This window comes from Dama dama, chromosome 12 (assembly GCF_033118175.1).
Source record: "Dama dama isolate Ldn47 chromosome 12, ASM3311817v1, whole genome shotgun sequence".
NCBI lineage: Eukaryota > Metazoa > Chordata > Mammalia > Artiodactyla > Cervidae > Dama > Dama dama.
The window spans coordinates 29391132-29418571 of record NC_083692.1 but is presented as its reverse complement, the minus strand read 5'-3'; the positions used below and the strand labels follow the sequence as shown (position 1 = coordinate 29418571).

Below are 27440 nucleotides of genomic sequence, written 5' to 3'. Positions count from 1 at the left end.
AAACCAGTTAATCCTAAAAGAAATCAACTCTTGAATAGTCATTGGAAGGCCTGATGCTGAAGCAGAAGCTCCAATACTTTGGCCACCAGACTCCAAGAGCTGACTCATTGGAAAAGACTCTGATGCTGGGAAAGATGGAAGAGAAGCGGGGGAGTGGGGCGCGGGGGGAGGGGGGCGGGTCGACAGAGGATGAGATGGTTGGATGGCATCACTAACTCAATGGACATGAGTTTCAGCAAACTCTGGGATATAATAAAGGACAGGGAAGCCTGGCAGTAATGCAGTCCACGGGGTCAAAAAAAGATACGACTTAGCGATGGAACACAACAAAATCAGATACAGTACTTTTTGCTAAGTAATGTGCTAGACCGTGGTGGTGGTGGTGGTGGGGATATTTACAAGAACTTCTCAAGAGTGAAGGGTGTTAAGGCTACCAGAGAGCCACACGTTAAGCACAGGTATGATAGCCTACGAGAGGAAGTCCAGTCTGCGTGGGTGTGTGCTCAAGTCACTTCAGTCCTGTCTGATTCTGCGACCCTGTGGATTATAGCCCGCCAGGCTCCTCTGTCCATGGGATTCTCCAGGTAAGAATACTGGAGTGGGTTGCCATGCCCGCCTCTGAAGTCCAGTCTACTTCTCAGTAAACCCTCTTTGGATCCTATTTCCACGAGGCAGTCGCTTGAGGTTGGGAGATGTTCCTCCTTAGGTGTAAAAGTTGACTTGTCACCTTAGGATCACTTTAAAGGGGAGAGATGGTAAGTGTAATAATGATTGGTATAAGGTATAATACAGACCTAAAATCCTTCTTTGGCTCACAGGTCCCCTGAGGAGTAAACTTATTTACTGAAATTAATCGCACCCACCTCACTTCTCTAAGAGATCTGAGCGCCTGAGGCAAACGATTGCGCAGGCGCAGAAAACAACGCGAAAGCCTCGGTAGATCCGGCTGGAGGTGGAGTTGAAGCGGCCGGAAACGCGTCACGGAGGGCGTGTGCGTCAGGTCGTAGTGGGTGGGGCTCAGAGCCTCGTTTCCTCGGCTACCGCCGGCAGCCTCCCCGCGCGTGGCGTGTTTGCTTTGCAGACATGGGGGCTCCTGCAGGCTTGAAGGACGACTGTGAGGCCCTGCTCAGCCGCTTCCAGGAGATGGACAGCGTGCGCTTCGAGGACTTCACCGAGCTCTGGAGAAGTATGAAGTTCGGAACCATCTTCTGGTGGGTGTTTCTTGTCCCGCCTCTCTCTGTTCAGGGGCGGCGTAACAAGTTTCTTCCATCCCTTTCGCTTTGCGGGACCTGGGAAGGGCTGAGCAAAGTGGCAGTCTGAACACTGCCTTCGTCTCTCCTGGGCCGTCATCTGTGCTTGGCTCCGCGTTTTCCCTGGGCGGTTTCGTTGGCTTCGGTTTCCTCCATCCATTTTGCGGCATCCTCCCAGATATGTATAGCTCTACCTCGCCGCCCTTCTCCACTCTTCTACCTCCATTACTTCATCCTGACCTAGATTACCGTCGTGTGCCCTCCCTCTAGTTTTGTTTTCTTACAACTCCATGTTTAAAAACAAACACACAAGCAAAGACAAAACCCCGCATGATTGACTTCATTTTTCATACAACCTCTGACGTTGTAAAGTGCAGATTTGATCATGTCACGGCCTTTCATACCACCCTTAAATGGTTTCCGTTGCCTCTGAGTACAGCTCAGATTCCCTAACAAGGTTGGCAAGACCCTTCGTGACTGGCCTTTGCCCAGCGTTGCAGCTTCATCTACCAGCCCACTCCATGGCTCTCTACATGGGTTTCCTCAGTCTGGACCTTTACCCCAATTGCCTTTACCTCTTGACTTAATCACATTTTAACTGTGTAGTTCAGAAGGCAGTATAGTGTAGTGGTGAGAAGCATGGATTATGGAGCCACACTTCCTGAATGTGGTCAGAGTCCTCTACTGATTGTGATAATAAGTGCACTCTTAAGTGCTCAAGAAATATTCGTTATTACTATTTTAAATTTTCTTTCCACTAGACTTAGCTCTTTGAGGACAGTGACTGTATGGATCTAGTATCCATTAGCATAATACTTAAAATGCTAAATTAATAAAATAAATGTGTCCTTGTGATTATAACTCTTATGTTCTGCTGAATAAAATGTGAACATTCTCTTTTTTCTCCTTGTTGATGTAAAATAAGTACCTGTATAGTTTGTCCATTGCAGGGGATGGAGAATGGAGAACCGTTTGTTGTACAGTTAATGAAAGGAGAGGAACTCGTTTTTTTTTTTTTTTTTTTTACTGGTGCTAAATGTTATGCATTTATAGCTGTATGTAATCCATAGAACAACTCTGAGATCAGTAATTATCCTTGTTTTATAGATGAGGAAATTGAGATTTAAAAAGGTTAAATAATTTTTCCATGATCACACAACTAGTAGGTGGTACAGCAGGTACTGAAACCAGTATGTCTTACTGTTTCTGAAACCCGTGATCTTTTTCTCTGTATCCCTCTTGGGAAAAGTGGTTTAGAAAAATTTTGCTATGGTTGCCCCATCTTTTAATTTAATGAAGAAGGAACTAAAATGAGAAAACAAGTAGAGATTATTTAAGGAGTGGTGGATTTTCTTTAGAAATTGCTTTGGTTGCCAGTACTGTAATAGGTATTTTTCATTCTTGTAGTATATTCATTACTTAGAGGGCCCAGGCTTTGGAATATAGTGGGGTCTCCTTTGTTACCCTGCTGTTTACATTGGTGAACTTTTTTCCTGCAGAATTGGGAGGAGGAGGGGGAGGAGGGTTACATTGTGCTGTGGTTCTCCAACTTTTTCACCCAAATGTCTCAAGAACAGATTAGGACCCCCTGAGGCTACTGGGGAAAAATCACCATTATATATTAATATGCACATATATTTTTTAATTGAAGTATAGTTGAGTTGAGTTGATGCCTTTGAACTGTGGTGTTGGAGAAGACTTGAGAGTCCCTTGGACTGCAAGGAGATCCAACCAGTCCATCCTAAAGGAAATCAGTCCTGAATGTTCATTGGAAGGGCTGATGCTGAAACTGAAACTCCAATACTTTAGCCACCTGATGCAAAAAACTGACTCATTGGAAAAGACCCTGATGCTGGGAAAGATTGAAGGCAGGAGGAGAAGGGGATGACAGAGGATGAGATGGTTGGGTGGCATCACCAACTCGATGGACATGAGCTTGAGCAAGCTCTGGGAGTTGGTGATGGACAGGGAAGCCTGACATGCTGCAGTCCATGAGGTCACAAAGAATCGGACATGACTGAGAGACTGAACTGACTGACTGATAGTTGAGTTACAGCATGTTAGTTTCAGATGTGCAGTGTAGTGATTCCACAGTCAAATGCATTACAGGTGATCAACCACAAGTTCAGTAACCATCTGTCACCATACAAAATTATTGAAGTATTATTTTTATTGGTTTTATGCCTTATGCTGTATATTATATCCAGTGACTTACTTGTTTTGTAACTGGAAGTTTGTATCTTTTAATCCCCTTCACCTATTTTGCCCATCCATCTACCCTCTTCCCCTCTGACATCCATCATCTTGCTCTCTGTTTCTGTGTTTCTGTTTTGTTTCTTTGTTTTTTAGATTTGACACGTAGTGAGATTATGCAGAACTTGTCTTTGTCTGACTTATTTCACTTAGCATAATACCCTCTAGGTCAACCGCTTTGTCAAAATGAACCTGATCTTTGTATTTTATTCTGTAACATTACCGTGGTTATTTTAGTATATTACATATTTAAAATTCTTAAACCAGTAGTTAGTTGTAATCCTACTCCTTTTGCTCCCAATTCAGCAGTAAAGTTGATGCTTTTGGAAGGTGCATCAAGAGTACCTCGGGCCTCAGTATAAGAAGCACAGCAGAAAATTAGGTCTTTATCCTTGAATCATGAAAGGATCAGGTGTGGAATGCCCATCTGCTTTCTAGCAGCTGCTATTTAAACAAGTATAAACCTCTTCTGTTATTTTTTTTCACAATCATAATATAGGTTCTCTTTGTTTTCTAGTGGTAGAATGAGAAATTTAGAAAAGAACACGTTTACAAAAGAAGCTTTGACTTCGGCTTGGCGGTATTTTTTACCTCCATACACCTTCCAGATCAGAGTTGGTGCTTTGTATCTGCTATATGGATTATATAACACGCAACTGTGTCAACCAAAACAAAAGGTAACATTTGTGAGTTGTTTTCCTCCAGCAGAAATATGAAACAGGTGCAATATTTTCATAGCCAACTGATTTTAAAGAGAAATGCCAGTGTTTCAAAATTATAATACATTTGTGAAAAAAGATTTGCATTTATTAATAATTTTTTTATTTCTCTTGTTTGCAGATTAGAGTTGCCCTGAAGGATTGGGATGAAATTTTAAAATTTCAGCAAGATTTGATAAATGCACAACATTTTGATGCAGCTTATATTTTCAGGAGACTACGACTAGACAGAGCATTTCACTTTACAGCAATGCCCAAATTGGTGTGTTATCTGAAAGAGATTGTTTTTCAAAATGAGAAATTCTGCCTCATTGTCCGCAAAGTGCCTCAGTCTCCAGAAAGTGGAAAGAGTATTATATCATTCCCAATACTTGAGAAGAGGCTTCTTGGACTTCCCTGGTGGTCCAGTGGTTAAGACTCTATGCTTCCAATTCAGGGCGCTTGTGTTCAATCCCAGGTCTTGGTCAGGGAACTAAGATCCCGACATGTGATGTGGTATGGCAAAAAAAGAAAAGAAAAAAGATTTCTTAAAATAGGAAAAAAAAATATGGGCAATTCCCTGGTGATCGGTGGTTAGGACTCCAGGCTATTACTGCTGAGGGCCTGGGTTCATTCCCTGGTCAGGAAACTAAGGTCCTACAAGCTGTGTGTCATGGCCAAAAAAAGGAAAAAGGAAAAAAATGCTTTCTGATTACTTTTTTGTGAAAGCAAAATTCAGTCTCTCCTAATAATGCAAAATTTCTGAGTATTGTCCATTAAGTAGATGGTTAGAAGAAGAAGTTAGATGGGTATCTGCATTTGCTTATGCCTTTATTCAGACATCAGAGGGGCTACTGAAGAGAACTGAGGGATTTTAATGCCAGTTAGTGAAAAGTTGAAACTTCCACTAATATATATTTCTTCAGTCTTGTGACACTTTCAGATGCTAGATTGAAAGAGCATTTTAATCAAAAGGTTCTAGTTCTGTCAGTTGACAAATCGTGTAACTTCTCTGAATTTATAAGCATGTGGCCTGGGATCTTAAGGGTTATTTCAAAAGTTGTTTAACAGTCTTTGAAAAATACATTTTTTCAGAGTAAGTATGTACATACTTATTTAGTAAATACATACTTAGAGCTGGTTTTTCTTTTTGTTTTTTGGCCCATATTTACTTATACATGATTTTTATTGCTGGCTTACTTATAGTACTTAAAATATATCTTTTAAAGCATCTATTTTAAAAGACATTATTATTTAGTTGTCATACAGAATGAAGAAAAAAATGCAACGAACTGAAATTACTGAAGAATTTAAGGACCCAAATGATCGTGTAATGAAACTTATCACTTCTGATGTATTAGAGGTAAATTTGCTTTTATGTTCTTAAAATTTTTAAAAAACTGTTTTGTTGTTAACTATATATTGAGTTTATACCTTCATCTACTGGATACTGAAAATTTTTCTAATCTTAGAATGCTATTACCTTCTCTCAAGTGTCAGGAATAGTTTACCCTAAATATATCAAAATTTATGGAATAAATTTTGAAAGAGTGAGAAATAGATGTAAAAGACTGGACTTGGACTAAGGATATTGGGGTTCAAATATTGAAACTACCATTTGTATTTGACTTTAGATATATTATAAAACAAGAATTTAGTGACTTTATTTTTTTTTTAACAATATATGTTCATTTCCTAAGTTCCTTTTTACAATGCTTGAGTAAAAACCCACTATTATAAAACAAGAATTTAGTGACTTTATTTTTTTTAAACAATATATGTTCATTTCCAAAGTTCCCTTTTACAATGCTTGAGTAAAAACCCACTATTGAAAATAGTTTATTTTGATAAAAATTTGAAGTCAAGAATAATAGATAAGAGTTACAGTCTTAAAACAGCTTTTCAATCTAATGTATTTCAGTATTTTGAGATGTGCAGTATTCAGGAAAATCCTTTGCATTGATAAATAGTTAAAGAGAGTTTTACCTGAGTGGGAAAGTTGCCCCGAGGTTAAAACAAAACCCCACTAAAGGGCTGCAGCCTTCTAATTAGTGATCCGTTCCTGTTTTCTAAAGAATAGATTCCTGTGTACATAGAAAGTGTGTAGAGTGAGTGTGAGCAGGTGGGGGACTTGTGTTTTTTCATTTCTTTGAGCCTTAGTTTCCTCCTCTTTAGTATTATGATTGCAACCCTTATTTCATCCACTTGTAAGAGTTGAGACCAGATTATTCCTGAAGAGTGCTGAGTGTGGCCTCTGGCACATAGTAGATGCTTAGTAAATGTTACTACTTCTCCCCTCAACCCTATTCAGTCTTTTCCTATATAAGGAGTGAGAAGGGGATCAGATCTTTGATTTGCTCAACTGTTTCTCTGTGTCCCAGATGCTACCATGTTCTCATAGCTTCAACTGTCAGGTTGATTGATTTTTCAAAGCACTCTGGGTCTGCTCTGTATACCGACTTCCGTTTTGACCAAGAATTGTTAATCAGGGGTCCATGGATAGCCTTGAGAAGGTCCATGGATCCTTTTCCCCCTCTAAATTGTATGTAAATTTTTCATATGTAAGGACACTTGGTGAGGATGAGGTAGTCTATCCTCAGATTGACAAAGGTGTTCATGTACCTAGAATGTTAAGAATTACACAGAAGGAAATTATTTACTGAGTATCTAAAGACAACATGGTGTAGTGCAGGAGCGATACAAGATGTTTTGTGTATATTATTAATATTTTACTCCTCAACAACATCCCTGCAAAACAGGTGCTTTAAACAAATTTTAGTTATTATTTTTTTCTTTTTTTACAGAAGATGTTTTATCCCTGATTAAAAGTTGAGGAAACTGAGGCACGGAGACATTAAGTTAGGAAGCAATTGACTAAGCTTCTGTAGCAGTGCCTGTTGGACAGCAAAGACCTTGTCTGAGCTGGGACTGGGGTTGGAAAGGTATCATTTGCAGATGTCTAGTGAAGTATGACAAAAATTAAGATCTTTGCCCTCTAGCAGATGAGCAGGAAAGAAGTGGGAGAAGGTCATGTATAAAAATAAAGATAGGAAAAAAAACTTTGCATAATAGAGGGAATTTATGTTTTATCTTTTGGGGAGAGGGGAATCATTGAAAAGTTTTAGAGATTGGAGAAAATTAGAGTATATACTTAGGTTTGGGGTAAGGAGCTATTAGAAGGAGATTTTGTGTAGAAAAGAAGCTATGAGGTCCCTTCTGTGGAAGAGGTGGTGGGTTGGTGACCAAGAGCCGGGTGGAGAGATTCCTTTGAGCTGGAGAAGGCACTTCTTCCTTGGAAACCTGAGGGAAGGAAGTGGAAATGGACTCATAATTGTGAAGAAGAGAAGCAGAAAGCAAACAGACCCAATAGCCTTAACTTTAAGAGAGGGAGGAAGTTTGGAGTAGCATGAAGAATGAAAGATGTGGGGATGCCAGAAAGGATTTGCCAAGGAGTACTGATGTGAATTATAAAGAGAGAGCCAGAGGGGGTTTTTGAACAGCAGGATGTTGTTCTTATTAGTATTCTCTTAATGAAAAAAAGATGATTTGAACCCAGTTGGTTGTAATTTTTGATTGTTGACTAATTTGGTGGTAGAGCCTTAATTTTTTTCAATATGCCTTCTTAAACATTTTTATTATTCATTTGAAGCTCTTTAATTAAAGGTTCCTCTGTTAAATAATTGTATATGTGAGCAAGCAGATAATGGGAGGTTTTAGAGAACAGAGCTGGGGTGATGCGTAAAGCCATATTCTTTTGTGATTGGAGAGGAGGGTCAGAAGGGCCAGGCTATGAAATGCCTTTTCGTGGAAGCTTCTAGGAATGGAGAAGTCTGTGTGAAGCCATCCTGACTTTATCTAGCATTTTTGGCTTGCCACAGATCTGCTTTGAAGGCCTTTTCCTTCTGTACTTGTGTTGGCTGTATTTTTCCTGTTCTTGTCGTCGCTTGTCGTTGCTCAGTCGTGTCCGACTCTTTGTGACCCCATGGACTGTAGCCAACCAGGCTCCTCCGTCCATGGATTTTCCAGGCAAGAGTACTGGAGTGGGCTGCCATTTCCTTCTCCAGGGGATCTTCATAGCCTATTCCTCATTTTCACTGATAATCCCTAAATTGATTACTTTTCTGTTTTCCTTCTCCTCCTGCAAATGCTCTTAAGTCTTCATGTCAGCATATTTGAATTCTGATTGTGATTCTGCCTCTCAGTTATCTTTTGTGATTAAGGAGGTTTAATAAAACAAGAGAATAGAAGATTGAATCAAAGTAGCTGATTTTTTTAAAAAATTCAGGTATAATTGATATATAATATTGTCTTAGTTTCAGGTATATAACATAATGATTCAATATTTATATGTATTGTCAAATAATCACCACAGTAAGTTTAGTTAACATCCATCACCATACATAATTACAATTTTTTAAAGGATCTGATTAATTCCAACTCGGTTACTTAAATATGCCCTTTAGCAAGTCATTTCACTTTTGAATCTATTTTTTTCATTTATAAAATTATAATAATGGCATTACATGTTGAGTATTCACTGTGTGTCAGGAACTATGCTGAAGGTTTTTTGTATGTTATTTCACTAATTATCATAATAGTCCTGCAGAGGAGATAGTGTTTTCCCAGTTTTAAAAGCAAGGAAACTGAGACTCAGAGATGTTAAGTAATTTGTATAGCATAAGGTACAGACACTGGATTTGAATGTCCAAGTGTGTAAAGCTCCAAAGCCCTACACTACCTTTTATTTCTTAATCCTTTGATTTTGTATAATGTTTTACATTTACAGAATACTTCCACTTGTATAAGCTCACTTAATACATCTGCATTGTGTTTGTCCAAACGTGGAACGTGACTGTGACTGAGGGATTTGTTCAAGGTCACAATCTAACAAGTGACAGGTCCCAGGCCCCAAGCTCGTTGTCCTTGTCCTGTATTGTAGTGCATGTAAAATAGTGGGAATACAACACAGTGTGCCATGTAAAGTGTTAGGGGCTCCCCACGTCAGGACACTGTTCCCCATTGAAGATCCTGCATGTGTAAGCACTCAGCACTCCTCAGCAGTTTTGAATTCCTTGAACAGATGTTGATCAAGTCCATCAAAATCTCCTAGAAATGCATTGACTAGCCTAACTTGGGGGTGACTCAGAGGACGTGGTAACAATCAGTGAGGGATAGTTCTCTGCTGGTCTTGGAGCTGAATGTCAGTGTTGGTTTTATGTGATTCTTGTCTGCCTGCCATAGGCTGTCTTCCTGTTTACCCTGTAGACCTGCCCATTTGTCTGGAGGTTTCTTGAGTAGGAAGATCTAACTAATACTTATGCCTCAAATGGTGTCATAAATCACTATTTCATTTAATCTTGAATCTTATCACTGAAGTAATGAAGAAGCTTATGGAGATAGACACAAGAGCTTTGAAATTTCTGAAATCAGCACATCTCCGGAGGATTGGGTGAGAGTCATGAGATAGGAATTCCCAGCTGAATATAAAGGATTGTGTAAATATCCTTTATGTGACAATATGAAATAAAAATGTGATCTTAATTATTAGGAGTAATATTTAAAGATATGCTATACTACAAATAAGTTTTGTTACATCCAGGAACGCAATCCTATATTAGACTTTCCCCTTCATCTCTCCATATGTTGTATATTTATTAAAGTTTATTGAGTTGAATTCCGTAATTCCATATTTCTGGAAAGCAGACTTTTCATTAATAATGTACTGGTTTGCATAGTTAATATTATTTTAAATATACAGTAATAAGTTATTCCTTCTCAACTCTGTCACTTTGGAAGGTGATTTTATTTTATTTGTGTTGGTGCATTTCTCCTCGAAAACTGAATTAAAGGACTCATCTTTTCACTTGTAGGAAATGATGAACGTTCATGACCATTATCAGAGAATGAAACATGTAATTTCAGCTGACAAATCCAATCCGGAAAAATCCCTCAACTTGATAAAAGATGATTTTTTTGACAATATCAAGAACATAGTTTTGGAGCATCAGCAGTGGCACAAAGACAGAAAGGTTTGTAACTGATACATCACCTTTGCATTTGCGTCATCCATGACTGGCTGGACATGGGTGAGGGTGTTGAGCGGCAGCCTCGTTTAGTGGCTACCTCCTGTGAAACGAAGATCTGGAGGGCCTAACTTCTTTAGTTTCAGCTTTACCAGTTAGTAGCTAGGTGATGTTATTTAACCTTACAAATGGGTTTTATGTGTCATAATATATTATTATATAATTATAATTGCAACTATATAACATATAGTTAAATAATAGCCATTTAATATATATGTACACACTATGTAGTGTGTTAATTATAGGGAAATAAATAATTATAGGGAAATAAATAATCTTGGTTTACCATGGATTTAGTACAATCTTTAGAATTTAGCATTCTCTGGAGGTTGCACACAGGCCGTCTTTAAGCCAAATCCTACACATAACTTTTTCTTTTCCCTTTGCATAGCACTGTTCCTAATGTTTTAAAAACTTGAACTAATTACCAACATTTAAATATTTTTGGTCTTAAGGTTCCAGACATCTGACTTCTCTTAAAGGTGAGAGGTTTGGCTATACCAGTCCCGCTTTGCTGCATGGCAGCGGACAGCTAGACATCATGGTGGCTTCTCCGATTGTGGCAGAGCGCATGCTCTCTCTTCACCAATGCTCTACCTGCCTTGGTTTAACTGTTTACAGATCTCATCAGTGCAAATCTTCCATTTAGTTTTCTGACCCAAATGCTGATGCTAGAGTTGCCCATATTCCATGTTAGTCTTTTCAGCTAGAGAAACTTAACTCTGGAAACCTGAAGGCCAGCCTTGCTAAATTTCCCTTTGAAACCACTACTCCATCTAATTTTACTAAATACTTCTAGGAAAAAGATAAAAGAAAAAAGTAATTTCTTATTACTTACTCTGTGTTTAATAATGTGTTAAGGTCCTCACAAATGCTAGAAAGGCATTTTTATGTGTTATCTTTCATCATTATGTGTTATATATCAGAGAGATTTGTTGCTACTTTTTGACTTATATAATGGATAATGGCTCAAAACTCAATTTTTATAAAAGATGAACAAGGAAAGTGATGAGATGACAGCCTTGGGAAGGAGGAAATAATTTGCTTCCTCTGTGGACATTTATTTTAATGAGAGCACATTTTAGAATGTTTGACTACTTTAAGTGCTACAGCTGGGTTGCACAGATGACCTAGGCACTTACGTAAACATCTTTTGTAGCACTGTCTTAACTTATTTTAATGATCATGACTAAGACCTTTGAAAACCTGAAGAAAAGGAGAATAAACCAGTTTTCTCACGACCACATAAATCTGCATATTATCTTTCATTAGTTAGGATTTACTTTTATTGATTTTGTAATTCTAATGAAACCTAACCATGACCTTAATGTCTGGTGGTGAGCCATGCTTCAATACTTATGAAATATTCTTTTAGTTTTTCAGTAATTAAGTAAATGATTTCCATTGTTCTGAAAAAAATTTTCAGTTAATTTTTAGTTGGTTTGAATTGTAAATGTGTAAATATAACTTACTTTATCTTTTAGAATCCACCCTTAAAACTGAAAGTTAAAGGTGGAGAAGAAAAGAGTGAGAGAAATTCACAACAATCAGAGGTCAGAAAAATTCATTATATGATTGCTTCTGGGGCAAAGGTTTGGTTAGCTTCTTTTCATTTTCTGTGTGGCTATGATTCTGTGTATTGACCATAACACGCTGTGGTCAATATTATAATGTTAATACATACATTAGAAAATTCTGTAAGATGGGTTCTGTGAAGAGCTAGTCTGTTCTTTACTGGAAACCTTGTGAAAGACCACATGAGGTATAGACTGGGCCTGAGAATGTTCACCATCTTCAGCAAGAGAGGGGACGGGTGTTGGCGGAAGGCGCCCTCAGTCCTTGCAGGGCCAGGGGAGGACTGTTGTAATGCTGTCTTTTTCTCCCTGCTTGTCAGTCTTCCACCAAGCGTGCAGCTTAAGCTACTCTTTACTGCTTTCTGCCTTCAAGGTTCTCGTCCGTCTTAGTGGATGAGGCAGAGAGCCATCTTTGGGCCTAGGCAGATGAAGAGGGAGTGGCATAGTCACCAGGGCTCAGGCCTTTCATTCTTATCCTTTTTAAATCTTGAATGAAAACAATCAGTAGCCATGGGGTTGTTATCATGGCCCCTGTTAGAAAGTGATGCATGTCTATGTGTCTTTACTTAATATGTGTCCAATAAATGTTAGTTTCTTTTACCCTACCTTCTGTCTTGAATCTGATTCTGTCTTATTTCTGATTAAAAAAAAAAAACAAACTTAATTATTCGTGATTTTACTTAATGTTTGTGTGTTTTAACTTTTTCCCATTCCGGGTTGTTTTTACTTCCAGAGATGTGAAAGGGCAGAATCATTAGCGAAAATAAAATCAAAGGCCTTTTCAGTTGTTGCTCAGGTAAGTTATTTATTTAATAAGGTAATTTAGAAATTTACTTGATGCTCTTTTAATCAACATTTTTTATTTTTTCATCAGAGTAACACCTCTGCATAGTTTTAAAAATCTAATAATACTGTTTAGCTTATACAGTTCAGCAGTCCCACTCCACCACTTCCTGCCCCTGGACTTCTGATCTCAAAAGGCAGCCTTTTCTCTTCTTTTTCACCTTTTTCTCTTCTAGTTTTTTTTTTCCTGGTATTTACCTGGAATTTTGATGCCATTGTTCTTTACTAATAGTCTTCCAGCTTCTAGTATTTCTAATTATGAAAGGTTTTAGAATTTTATCTTTATCCCCAGAGCTCTGGATTTTCATGATAATGTACTTTGGTGTAGGTCTTTTTTTCCACCAGTGCCCTGGGCTCTTAGGATTGACGTCCTTTTGATCTGATAGCCTTCAGTTCTGAGGGATTTTTCTATAAATGCTTCTCTGATCGAATTGTTTGCTGCAGTTTTGCTCTTTTTCTGGAACTTTTATTTTCTTCTTCTTTGTTTTTATCTATTTTCAGAGAGCTTTCTTTATCTTCTGAACTATTATAATGGATTTTAAAAATTTCTGCTGACATTTTTTCATTACTAAGATTTTTTTTCTTTTCTCTGAATCTGTTATTAATTCAAAAGTGGATCTCTTATTTTTTGTCCCCCTGGGTGCAATATGTTTATCTGTTTGAGGATGTTAATTACAGTTTTTTGAAGTGTCTTCCTTTTCCTCCAGAGTTCTTATTTTTGTTTATTCTGTTCTCTGTCTTTCATTTTAGTGACTTTTTGCAAATGTTTGAAGATCTTGAAATCATATTTAAGAGTGGTCATATAGAGATACCCCGGTAGCTCAGTCAGTAAAGAAACTGCCTGCTGCAAGTGCAGGAGACCTGGATTCAGTCCCTGGGTCAGAAAGATCCCCTGGAGAAGGAAATGGCAACCCACTCCAGTATTCTTGCCTGGAAAGCCCCATGGACAGAGGAGCCTGGTGGGTTACAATCCATGGGGTCACACGAGTCAGACACAACTTAGTGACTAAACCACCATACAGAGATACAGCCTTTTAGCTTCCATGTTTTTCTTAGATCTAGCCATTTTTATCAGAGAGCAAGCTGGGGGAGGAAAGTAGTAAATAAGCCCAGCTGGCAGTGTTTCGGGTGCCTACAGAGAATCCACTGACAAGATCACCATTCATTCCTTCCAAAGACTTCATTCAACACCCCTGCTTCCAGTAAGAGGCTTCATCCTTTCCTTAGCTTTTCTATTACGGTCAAAAGCCTTCAACTGCTCTGGCTTAGCCTCTCTAGAGAGCTCACCTGTTTTGTACAGGAAGAGGTCAGTTCTTCAGCTTTGAGGCTAGAAAATGGGATACTATTCCTTCTGTAGATTGTTCACATAGCTGCACATTTTTTAATGACCCCAGTTCCTGATCCACTTGGACCAGCTTTCCTTGTTCACCTTTCTTCATCCTAAGTCAGCCATCACTTTTCCACCTCCAGAAGGTTGTTGTTTTGTTTACAGCTGTGTTGTTTCCTATTATCTCCATTTTGTGAGTTCATTCATTTTTATTCCTCTCCTCTAATTTTAGTGGGGTTTCAGGAAGGAGCACCAGTAAACTTATGTGCTTTATCTCATATTTTTTTCTGGGATTTTTTCCCTGGGTTTTTTTCATGAATCTGAAAGTGTCTTTATTCTGTGGGAAACTACTATAATTCTCTGGTTGTTGAAATAAAAGGGAATAAATGAAAAAAGTGAAAGTGACTATAGATTAGTCAAGTGTTATCAATTTGCTTTACTGCAGTTTTGAATGAAAGCATCAGGACAATAACTTAATTATCCCAAATTCTTTTAAACCAGAACTATTTCCATATTATATAGGCTAGTTGTTTAATTTCTTAAGATATTATGAAATACTTTAAAAAATATTAATTATAATCCCCTTAAATTTTTATAAGAACGTGTCATTGCATGGTTGTGATTTTTTTTAATTACTGAGGTACAATTAACATATAGTGCAAGGTAGCTTTTAAACTGTTGATAATACATGTACCACATAGATGACATTGACTGAAAACTGTGTTAGTTAGGGCTCTGCTTAAGCAAGTAAGGGAATTTATTGACTGATACAACTAAAAAGTCCTGGGACTCTACCTCTGTTTCTCATCTCTTACATTGCTTTCACTATCTTCAAGTGGTATTTGTGACAACTCCAGCCTTCCCAGCTTTCAGTTCAGTGGAAAGGGAGAATTTTCCTTTCTAATAGTTAAACAGATTTCAAAAATTGAGTTATATCAGTGATGGCAGATCACACGCCCATACCCTGGTGGCCTTGGGGATGTGAAGCTCATTTTGACTAGATTGGGACCACATGACCATATGGAGACTCAGACATAAAGTAGTTTCCCTTGAAATACATGGTGCTAACAAAGGAAAGTAAAATGTTTTTAGAAGAAAAGGAGAATAGGTTGTTAGCTGGGAAAAATATACTTGTCCTTTTTACCTCCACTTCCAACCATGCATCTACAACAATTTAACCCAATAAGGAAGTTTTAACCCAGTTTGAATAGATGATGATGACAGCTGCAGGGACCTCTTCCTGTTATAAAGATAAAAGGGTATATACACCTGTGACAAATATTAAGCAAGCAAGTATCATGGTAAAGACTTGACTATGACAAGTCTTTCTGTAAATCTTTCCTCATCTTTGTCTATCTGTTTTGTCATTCCCTAAGTGACCTGTTGTTCAGTTGCCCAGTCATGTCCTACTCTTTGCAACCACATGGACTGCAGCACCTCAAGCTTCCCTGTCCCTCACCATCTCCTAGAGTTTGCCCAAGTTCATGTTCATTGTATTGGTGATGCCCTCCAGCCATCTCATCCTCTGACGCCCTCTTCTCCTTCTGCCCTCAATATTTCCCAGCATCAGGGACTTTTCCAATGAGTCGTCTGTTCACATCAGATGACCAAAGGACTGGAGCTTCAGCTTCATCATCAGTCCTTCTGGTGAATATTCAGAGTTGATCTCCCTTAAGATTGACTGATTTGATCTCCTTGCTGTCCAGGGGATTCTCAGGAGTCTTCTCCAGTACCACAGTTCAAAGACATCAATTCTTTGGTGTTCTGCCTTCTTTATGGTCCAGCTCTCACAACCATACATGACCACTGGGAAGACCGTAGCCTTGACTAAGTGGACCTGTGTTGGCAGAGTAATGTCTCTGCTTTTCAGCACACTGCTAGGTCTGTCATCACTTCCCTGCCAGGAAGCAGTCGTCCTCTGATCTCGTGGCTGCAGCACTGTCTGCAGTGGTTTTGGGGCCCAAGAAGAGGGAGTCTGTCACTCCTTCCCCCTTTTCCCCTTCTATTTGCCATGCAATAATGTTTTGCCATTCCCTAAATGATGTATTGTTGGATTCATTTTGTGATTTATTGTAATTAATTAGATTTCCAACTATTTAGGCATCAAAGTCAAGAAGGCACCGTCAGGTCAAAGTTGACTTTTCTGATTCTGAATCCAGCCAAGTACAAACCAAAACAACTAGGAAAAGAAGAAACAAACAAACGTTGAAACCAGCAGGAAGGAAAGTGTCTTCCAGAGACAGAGGTACCTTTTGAGAACCTTAAAAAGGGGAAATGGGACTTACGTACTATCTTCCCTCACCATGTTTTCTTTATTAAAAAGCATTAGATACTTGTTTAAGAACCTTGTGAGATTAATATTAAAAATAAATTTTCTTAGATTCTTGGAATCTTACTACTGAAAGGGACCCTAGAAGTCATAAAATTGGGTCATTTCATAGATGATAAAATTTAGGCCCATACAGATGAAATAACTTGTCCAAAAGTGATATGGTTATAGAATCAGTTTAGAATTATCCATATTATACTTCATTAGTAATTTTTGTGTGTGAATCAAACTTACATGTACAATAAGTTATTATAAGTAGCACATTCTATAAACCATATTTTCCATTAGCTGTATTAACTAAGCTGTACCTGCTTTTCTTTTGAAATAGTTTATAAAGTTACCTTTGCTGTTCAGTTTTTAAAAACATGAATATGTACTCAAGTAGTTTAATTTAAGCACTGCACAAATATATTCACCATACATAAAGTTGGAATCTCATTAGCAGGCTCAAGGGGAGAAAAGTATTAAGAAACACACTAAATATTTAGTGCCTAATAGAAGCAGCACACAGAAAGCCACTGCAGCAGTATATGAAGATATGTTAACAGCCTTTTAGCATGTTTTTTTCCTATATTGAGATAGTAGAGGGAGAATTTAAGTTCAGTACCTTTAATATAGTCCAGATACGATAAGTTCCATCAATTAATGCATGAAGTGCTTTGAGAATTCAGAGGCGAAGATACTACATTTGTTAAGGATAATTAAGAAATACTTCCGAAGGATAATTTTTTTTTTAATTTTCTTTACAGGGCTAGCATGTATTGTGAAGAAAGCTGTTAGGCCAGTCTCATAAGTATTAATGAAAAAATTCTAAGTTATATGTATCAGAAGAATCTCAGATATAGAACAGCTTGATTGTATAAATTCATTTTATGATGCAGGGATGGTGCAGTTAGGAATCTATCAATGTGATTTGCTGTATAAATAGGTTAAAGGGGAAAATGTGAATTCATTTTAATAGTTACCCAAGAAAACATTTGATTAAATCTAGCATCCATTCTTGATTTTAAAAAATATTCTCTAGCTGTTGGGAGTCAAGAGACTTTCTGTAAAGGGCCAGATAGTAAATATTTTAGAGCTAAGTGGAAGTTTCATACATTTTTTGTGGGAATTCAGAATGGTATAGTCACTCTGGAAGACTGGCAGTTTCTCATAAAGTTAAACATATACTGACCATATAACACAGCAGTCCCACTCCTTGATATTTACCCAAGAGAAATGAAAACTTACATTCACACAAAAATTTGTATATGTAAGTTTATAGCAGTTTCATTCAAATTACAAAAGATTGCAATCAGCCTAAATGTTTTCAGCTGGACATTATGTAAATGTGATATACCATACGGTTGAATACTACTCAGGAATAAAAGAACTATTGATACATCTAATAACACAGATAAATCTCAGTGTACTGTGCTAAGTGAAAGAAATGAGACACAAGAAAAGCTGTATACAATATGGCCCCATTTATAAGATATTCTGGAAAAGGTGAATCTACAGGGGCATAAAAACAATTGTTGATTCCTTGGAACTGGGGGTGGAGAGAAGTGATAACTGCAGAAGGGCACGAAGCAAATTTTTGGTGTGATGATCTGTTCTGTAGTTTGATTGCAGTGGTGCTTGCATGACTGCATTTATCTAAACTCCTAGATCTGTACTACCTTAAAAATGGTGAATTTTATTATGTATTAATTCAAATCAAAGCAGAGGACGTGGGGTAAAGATGGATTCGTTTGATTATACTTAAAAAATTAACTTTTGGTAGATTTGGTTGCTTTTTGTAAGGTGTCAGCAAAGATACTTAAGTTTTAGAAGCCTACACAGGCAGTTTTTATTAATAGTTGATCTTATTTCATTTAAGTGCAGCAGAGAGTTCAAGCTACTTTCTTAAACATCGGGAAAACAATTTTTTTTGGGGGGGGGGGAGCGCGGAGAGAATGCTTCTTTATTTCAGAAAGACACATCAATTTTCAGATCAAAACAATTAGTTTCTTGGTTTTTCTTTCTCTCAATCAGCCTCCAAAGAGACCACACCAAAGGAGAGTCCATTTTAAGCAAATTAAGCTTTAGGATACATACCTAATAGATCTCACTGAAATATCACCAAAATAAAATTTAAGAACAGTTTTGTACATAAGCTATTCAAGATTTCTCCCGCACTAGCTTCTGGGAAGCACAGTGAGATGGCAGTTTTATTAGAGACAGCAGCTTCAGACCCAGAAAAGTGGGAAGAGATAGATAGATCAGTGGCAAAACATAATATTCTTTCCTTTCAGGAAAACAGTTTTTTTATGCAGCTGAAGAGCAAAGAAGGAGCCAGATGTAAGCTAGGGAAGAAATTAAATGAAAATTCCTTTTCATCTGAAGCATTTGACACATGTAATTTGTGAAAGATCACTTCCTTCACTAGCCATATTTTTTTTTACTTAATGTAGTTACCTGAAACATTTTCATAAACTCTGAAATTAACTTTTAAAGATGGCTGAGATTTGTTATTGAATTTACCTAGGTGTATTAGGGAGGATTTAACCCATGAGAACCCACACAATAAAATGTGATCTGAATTAAGATCTTTAATTATAACTCAACTATTCCAGCTAACCCCAGCTTTGTAGCTCAGAAGGTATTGTAAATACGTTGAAGCAGAGGTAATTTGTTATTCTTCACCTTAATAAAGATTCAAGTACTTACTAAAAAGATCCTCTTTAATCAAAAAGTTCATTAAAGTAGAAAAGTATGTTTGATTTCTAGGGATTTGTCCAGGTGACAAAAACACAGAGGACATTCATTGCAGGATTATTTGAAATGGCAAAAACTGTTAACAACTCAAATGTATAACATTGAAAAATTGGGTACATAAAATTTTTGTCCATATAAAGAATATTTTGCTGTTCCTAAAAAGCTGGAGAAAGTTTTCTGTATACTGACATGAAAATATGTCCAAAATATATTGATACATTGCTTAGTGAAAATGTTTTTTTAAAGAAGAGTATGATTCATTTGTTAATAAATACATAGGTAGACACAAAGATACTATAATATAAAATAGATAAACAACAAGGTCCTACTGTATAGCACAGGAAAGCATATTCAATATCTTATAGTAAACTATAATAGAAAAGGACTTGAAAAAGAGTAATATGCGTAATCAAGTAATCAAGGCTTCCCTGATGGCTCAGTTGGTAAAGAATCTGCCTGCAATGTAGGAGACTCGGGTTTGATGCCTGGGTCAGGAAGACCCCCTAGAAAATGGAATGGCTACCTACTCCAGTATTCTTGTCTAGAGAATTCCATGGACAGAGAAGGCAAGTAGGCTGTGTAGTCCATGGGATCGCAAGGAGTTGGACATGACTGAGCAACAACACTACACACACACACACACACACACATACACATGTATAAACTAAATCACTTTTTTGTACACTAGAAACTACATTGTAAGTAAACTATAATAAAAAAAAATGCAGACAGAAGTTTTATATATATATCTTTGAAGAAAACTAGATGCATATAACAGAGGTTAATTCTCAGGGATGGGATCATGGAAATTTCTAAGTCCATAAATTTCCATAATGTTTGACTTTTAGAGGATAACCATGTTTAGTAATCAGGAAAAATCCAAAGATTAAAAAGCAAAAAAAAAAAAAAATAAATAGCAAACAAATGTAAAATAATTGCTTAAACTAAGACAAGATGGACATGCAAAAAGGCAAGGTGGTTGGAAGTACAGGATACGAAGGTTCCATTTTATGTGGACTGTGACGGCTGTATTGAAGAGTTACTGTTAATATAGAAAGATATATTGAGAACTGGATTGTGACCAGGCCTGAAGTGTGGAACCAAGAAATTTGGACTTCATTTAGTAGGCAGAAGGGAGTCTTGTGAGACTGCTGAGCAAGCAAGTGGTATGACCACTTTTCTTTGAAGAAGATCAGTCTGGGAGCAGTATGGTAGTTAGGTGGGAACATACTGAAAGTAGGAGCTCTAAGTAAGAGGCTGTTGAGGGGTAATGAGGACCTGGCCTGGTGGTTGTAGGGATTAGACAGGAAGACTGACTGACAGGAGAGCCAGTAGCTGTCTACAGGTAACCACATACAGAGGCTGGTGGAGAAAGGTGAGACTGGGACGCTTACAGCCTCAGCGACTGGGGGAATGTCGGTGACTTTAACAGAGTAAGGATCACAGGATGACAGTTTAATTTGGGGGGAGAATTTGCCGCAATCTGTCTTTCCAGGCTCAATTCTTGTAAAGGGTGTCTAGTACATAAATAGGTGCTCATGTATATTGATTGGATTTACCCACATTTGTATTATTTCAGCTTTAGCTACACCTGTTCACCATTCCTAGAACACAACATGCAGCCTTCTGGAAGAACATCAGTTAATAGTAATGGTGTACATGATGGTGAAGATAACAGCTATTACTTATGTAACACTCTTTCTTTTTAATTTTTTAAAAATTTTAATTAATTTTTTTTTAACACCAAAACCATTTTGTATTGGGGTATAGCCAACCAACAGTGTTGTGGTGGTTTCAGGTGAACGGTGAAGGGACTCAGCCATACATACACATGTATCCATTCTCCCCCAAACTCCACCTCCCATCCAGCCTGGCACATAAAATTGAGCAGAGTTCCATGTGCTATACAGTAGGTTTTTGTTGGTTATCAATTTTAAATATAGCAGTGTAACACTCATTTTCTGCTGAACTTTTTTCCCACATCCAAGGTCACCTAACTAATATTTAGAGCTGAGACTTGAGTGGCAGTCTGCTTGAATTGAAGCCTGAGTCCTTAACTGCCATTATTGCTATCTCTCAGGTAACTGGAAATGTGGCTCTGGAGCTCCGATTAGACCTGCACTTAAGTAATTATCGTATTCTAGCTGCATGTCCTGTAATCATATGTGTTGAGATGGAGCAATAATCTGTGACTTATAATTGCATCCCAGGTGATGAGCTTGGAACAGAGGAGAACTATCAACCTGACACCCTCTAGGAAGTTAGTTTTGTGGATAACTGAGGTTAATGATTTAAATGGCAAAATTTGCTTTTTAAACAGTTAATTATTCTGGTTGATATCTTTCTAAAGCATACTACATGCTTCTGTATGTGGTTCTTGTTTTCTGCAATGTGCACTTATCATTTTTACATGTATTTTATGCTTCCCTATTTTCTTCAACAGTGTATCCTGAACATAATTTCGTTTTTGCTTTATGATTCAGGGTTTTCATCATGAGCATATTCTTTTTACTGGATTTTGTAATATAGTAATTCTATCAGATATCTTGATCATTATACTGTGGCTTCGTGATGCAGGACTGTCCTTGTTTTTTCTGTCACATTTGTGTGGTAGGTGTCTTTATGTTCTCTGTGCAAATGTAGCAGGTTTTTGCCCTTTTGCTGCTGCTTTAACTAGTGGGTTTTAAGAAGCAGGTTGGCCGTTCGTTTCAGTTTTATGTAAAATAATTAGGTTTTGGATAAAGGGCTGAGGAACATATCGTGAGCTTTTATAGCTTTTATTTAATATGTTGACTCTGAGATAAACATCCTGAATTTTTGTGTGTTCACTTCTTGGTTCCTAGCTGCATAACTGGATGAAGCATTTTATTTTGTTTTTAAGAGCTTTTGGAGAACATTGCCTTTCTTTTTTATTCATTTAATGTAGAAATGATATCTAAAATGTAATTAATCATCATGTGACTAGATGAAGGTTTTCTTGCATAGCTGACAGTTTTAAACTCAGAACTCCTTCCCTTGACATTGTTGCACAGATTCTCTTAGGTTATAAATGTGGGTTTGAAAAAATCATGAATAGTTGATATGGATGGACATGGCGCAAGATTGTTAAGAAGAGTATTAGTAATTCGGGATAGATTGTACTGATTATAATCTTGGTTTGAATTGTGTTTAAAATGGAAGCTTTTTGCTACAGTTAACTTCATCTAGAGCAATCTCTTCGTTCCATAAAATCTGCATCCCATTAAGATGCCAGCATATGTGTGTTCAGAGCAGAAAGCTTAAACTCGTTTTCATTGAATTTGTTGCTTTCTGTACTGGCAGGTACTTAGTAACACATATACTCTGTGAAATACTGTGTTATAAAATACTTGAATCTATATTTGATTATTCACGGTTCATTGAGGCCCTCCTCTATGCCAGGCACTTTTCTAAGTGCTGGGGATACATCAACTTAAATAAACCAAAGTCTGTCCTTGTGAAGTTTACATTCTATTGGGAAGAGGCAGGCTATAAAGAGACAAATTACTACAGATAACAGGTGGAATAAGTGTTGTGGAGAAGAATCAGGAAGCATAAGAAATAAAGAGTGACTGTGTCAAGGGGTTGCCATGACCAGAAAATGATATGCTGAATGAGACCTGTTAGGACAGTGGCATTTGATAATATGATGAGGATATTTCTTCAGGCAACAGAAGGTTGCTATAGAAAATCTCCAATCTTAACTGTGTTTCTGAAGTTTGTGCACATTTTCCTTCACTGTAATGTGATCTTACAGTTGTTTGTTAGATTAGTGAATAATGATCCTAAAAGGAACAGATTTTGTGTGTGTGCTTGTGTATGTGAGAATTGCCTTATTTTCAGGTTGTTTTATTTAATAATGGTTCTTGGACAGCATTCTGGTGTTCAGCAACCGATATAGAATATTTGTCATTAAGTCCATATCAGTCTTAAAAGCAAAAGACTGATAACTTTAGAATTACATGTGTGATTGACTTGAAGTAACACATGATCATTCCATGGTGTGTGCAGATATAACCCATGCTGTGTGTGATAAGGATTGAATCCTGTATCAGTGTTTGGCTAATTTTGTTTCTTCCCTTTTCCTCTGTTTTCTTTAATGGAAGAATTAGAGGCTATTTTCAAAACATAGGTATAAATATATGAATACTTTAAAAAATGACATGTATTTTAAAATGCATATTTCTGTTCACCATTACAATTTTAGCTTTTAGTTTAAACACCTAATATGTGCAATTATAGTATTGTCATAATTTGTGTAAAATTTTTGTCAAAGATTAACATTCTTTGTTTTCATATAAAATTACTTGTTTAACTCTTTCCAGGTGACATGCAGAATCTACATAAGGAAGATAAATCTTTAAGTCTGAGTATGCCTGTGGTTACAGAAGAGGATGAGGAGAATGAAAGTTTTAGTGAAACAGGTACAAATGAAAGTTTGTCAAACTCCTGGTAGAGCTTCAAGGTTTAGAACCCAGAAGAGCGTGACAACTGTGTGTTCCTGTGATGTTTTTATCTTTGGTACACTGGAGAATTTTACCATTAATCCTGACACTTAAAAGTAAGTGATAATCCAGTAAATGAATGTATATGGAGCGGCAGCGGTCAGTGGTCAGTGAAGGAGAGGGAATACATCGTTATTAGTAAGTGAATATCTGTAATCATGAGGGTTTCTGAAATGTATCCCTAACAAAAGGCAAAGTTCACAAAGTGAGTTACTGGATATAACTTTTTAAAAAATATTTTATTGCTAAAAATTTCTCATTTCAAATTCTAGTAAATGTAAAATTTTTACCTATGAGATGATGATTGTAACTCAGTGGTAAATTGCACAATGTGAGTTAAAATGCCTGTACCTTTTTGTGTTGCTATGGTTTTCATAATTTATAATATTTATTAAACAATAGTTTAAATAACTATAATAATAATTACAGTAACATAGAGAGTAAGTCATATTTAGCTGGCTAGGCTTGATATTTGGTAATCCATCAGTGATAATGAATATAATACATATCAAGAATCTGCCTAATGATTTTTCCATTTTGGTGCTGTATTCATTCAGCAAACATTTATTGAGTACCTATTATGTTTAAAGTGGTTAGCTAGGTATGGGAATATAAAGATATATAGTGCAAGAGTTTTAAGAACTGTTTTATTTTGATCACAGTGAATAGATCTGAGCACAGTGAGTGGCTCATAGTGGGCCTAAGTTATGATTTAATGAATCAGATCAGTCTAAGCCCCAGAGAACCTTATGGCTTAGTGGGGAAAAAAAAAACGACCCAGTACATTATGGTAAAGGGACAGGGTGCTGTGGAATCATACAGAAGACAAAGACAAGAGAGTATTTGTTCCTTCAGCAGTCTGAGTGCCTCTGTGATTTGCTAGTGTCAGCACAACACAGTTCTTTATAATCCTGTATAGTCCTGTATAGTTTCAGACTATAGTTGCTTTCTAGTTTTGTCTAGTGGCTTGTATTGCAAGTAAACAAACACATGTACACTTTCATGGCTACCTGGCGAGTCATTCTAAAATCTATCAGCGTGTGAGTTTTAAAAATTTGGTTTTTATTAAATACATAAGCATATAATTTACCAATTAACAATTTTTCTATTTTTTTATTTACATGTGTTTCCCATCCCGATCCCCCCTCCCGCCTCCCTCCCCATCTGATCCCTCTGGGTCTTCCCAGAGTTTATAATACTGATTATAAGAAACCATGGACTTCTGACTCTGACTCCCATTTCTTATTCCCTGAGACAATCACTTTTAACTCTTTCATAATTATTTTGGTATTGACATCCATGTTTCTAAATAGCATGTTTATATTGTCACTTATTCATATTTCAGTTCTATGAATTATCTGTTGACTTTCCACCCTGAGGAGGGTGAGGATTTAGTTCTCCTTAATGTAACAGGTGCACAACATAATGGATATTTCTGTACACTACAAAGCGATCACTGTGAGAGATACATATATATATATATATATATATCTGGTTACCTCTGTCACCATGCAAAGATGTTACAGTATAATAATTTTATATATTCTTCACCTCCCAACCCAAACACATGATACTTCCTATCCCCCACCCTCCAAGTATAGTAATTATTTTAGTTACGTGAGTATTCAGCACTTATGAAACATTATTAGCAGCAGGGCCATCTAACATAATCTGTGATTCTCCCTTAATCTGAGCATTTATTGTTGGCCTTAGAGAGTTAATAATTTTTTTGCCTTATTAATTTGTTTCTTTATGTACTTATCACTAATTTATCCTCAGACTATTGCTCGATGTATAAACCTTCCCCTTGAAACACTTGAGCACATTAGGCATTTTACCATTGTCATCTTTTTAAGGAGGTCTCCACCAGGTCTCAGACTCGCTCTGTATACTCTTGACCTGACTTCCAGGAATCTGTTTTCTTTTTCTTCTTAATTTTGTCTTTGTCTTTTCTCATTCCTTTTTCTGTCATCTTCTTTTAGTTTTCATTGATGGGGAATATTTCTTCCTTCTATGTCTTCCATAATTTTCATGTTTTATATCTTCTGTTATTTGCTTTGTTTCTAATAATCAGTGACTTTAGGCTCTCGACTATTTCTGGATGGAGACTTAAGTTGGGTATTGGTCATGGCATGTGCCATGGTAGCCAGAAAGATGATGGTGCTAGTGTTTTGGGCCAGTGCTAACAGAAAGTGACTAAGATGTCAGTTGGAAAGCAGTTGACATCTCAGTCACTTTCTGTTAGCACTGGCCCAGATGCTGTTCCGATCTGGCATGCTGGGCCCATGCTAACTATACGAAGGGCATACCCATAGGAAACACCCTCCGAGTAGCTTATTATCAAGTAGCATTTAGGATGATTGGGATCTACATTAGTAAGTCTACAACTGCAATGTCATTTTGAAGGGAAAAAATCATGTATGTGTCAGGTTTAAGATTTCTTGTATCTTTGTTGTGAAGGTGTTCTTACTGTTATACCAACCTATTTAGTTTAAATGTGTGTTATCAATTAAGTATTATTCTTTTTTAGATCTGACAGACGCCCTAATTTTTTGTCTTTAGAGTTCACTGCACCCAAGAGGAAAAGAAGACAGAGAACAAAAAGCTAGGCTTTCCACTCCAGTATCCTTGGACTTTCCTGGTAGCTCATCTGGTAAAGAATCCACCTGCAAAGCGGGAGACCTGGGTTTGATCCCTGGGTTGGGAAGATCCCCTGGAGAAGGGAAAGGCTGCCCACTCTAGTATTCTGGCCTGGAGAATTCCATGGACTGTATAGTCATGGGGTCGCAAAGAGTCGGACACGACTGGGCGACTTTGACCTACTCACTTACTCACATGTAAATAGTTAGTTATTTTATATCTACAGTTTGGTAACAGATTTGTTTATGATGTATATTAACTATTGTATATATTATGTTGTAAAGTGCACTAAAGTTTTTGCCTTAATTTGCTTTATTTTTTTAATATTTGAGACTTATATGGTCAGTAACTTATATGATTGATAGAAAGCTCAGTTTTTACTTCTGTAATCAATTAAGTATCCTTTGGTGCTTGTTTTAAAGCTCCCTTTGGCCTAACATGTCAGTATGTATACATGCATGTTTATGTATGTGTAGATATATCTGTGTCTATTTATGCGTATGACTAGTCAATACACTGGGTACAACATTTAAATACTGATTATTTCTAATAAAACCTTTAAGAGTGGTAATATATATTTCAGAACATGTTTGTGGTACAGAAAGTTGGTACTCACAAAAAAATTCTGTAGCTTTGTGAATGTGCCTCTCTGTTAATTTCTCATTTGAGAGATTTAGATGGAGATTGCTTCAGCCATACTGTTTGAATTGCTGCCAGTAGCAGACCACCTGCATATCATGTGGCTGGCTCAGCCTGTCTTAAAGTTGATTATACTCTGTGTTGTTTTCCCATGTGGTATGTTCAGGAATTCTGTAAATGCCCTGTGAGGGAAAATAACTAATGCTAGCCCAGGTAAAAATTTCTTATTAGAATCTGTGCTATAATGTTAGCTGTGAAACAGAATTGTTTCCCTTGGCTGATTTCAGATTTTTCTGATAATTGAGGGACAGTTTCTATGATGTGTATATTGGACAGAGCTTCTAGGGTTTAAATATTCTAGCATTGGGGCATGCAGAGATGTGGATCCATTACCTGGCGACTTATATACCAGGTTATTTGCTAGGCTTCTTTGGATCATTAAACTTTACAAACATTGTATAACCAAAACAGTGAATTTTCCTCTTATTTTTTCACAACAGTACTTTTAAAAGGTATCATTTCACTTGTACAATGAAAAAACT

The 27440-nt window shown here is 37.1% G+C and overlaps 1 protein-coding gene across 1 annotated transcript; it reads left to right on the top strand.

The window, feature by feature from the left end:
- The first annotated feature begins 1016 nt into the window (after nt 1–1016).
- Nucleotides 1017–26830, top strand: SNAPC1 (small nuclear RNA activating complex polypeptide 1). The gene is made up of 10 exons (XM_061156924.1): nt 1017–1211; nt 4021–4180; nt 4344–4484; nt 5460–5564; nt 10072–10230; nt 11769–11837; nt 12592–12654; nt 16129–16273; nt 23440–23538; nt 26182–26830. The coding sequence occupies exons 1-10, from the start codon at nt 1084–1086 to the stop codon at nt 26226–26228; spliced, it is 1116 nt and encodes a 371-aa protein (XP_061012907.1). The 5' UTR covers nt 1017–1083; the 3' UTR covers nt 26229–26830.
- Nucleotides 26831–27440: the final 610 nt, after the last annotated feature.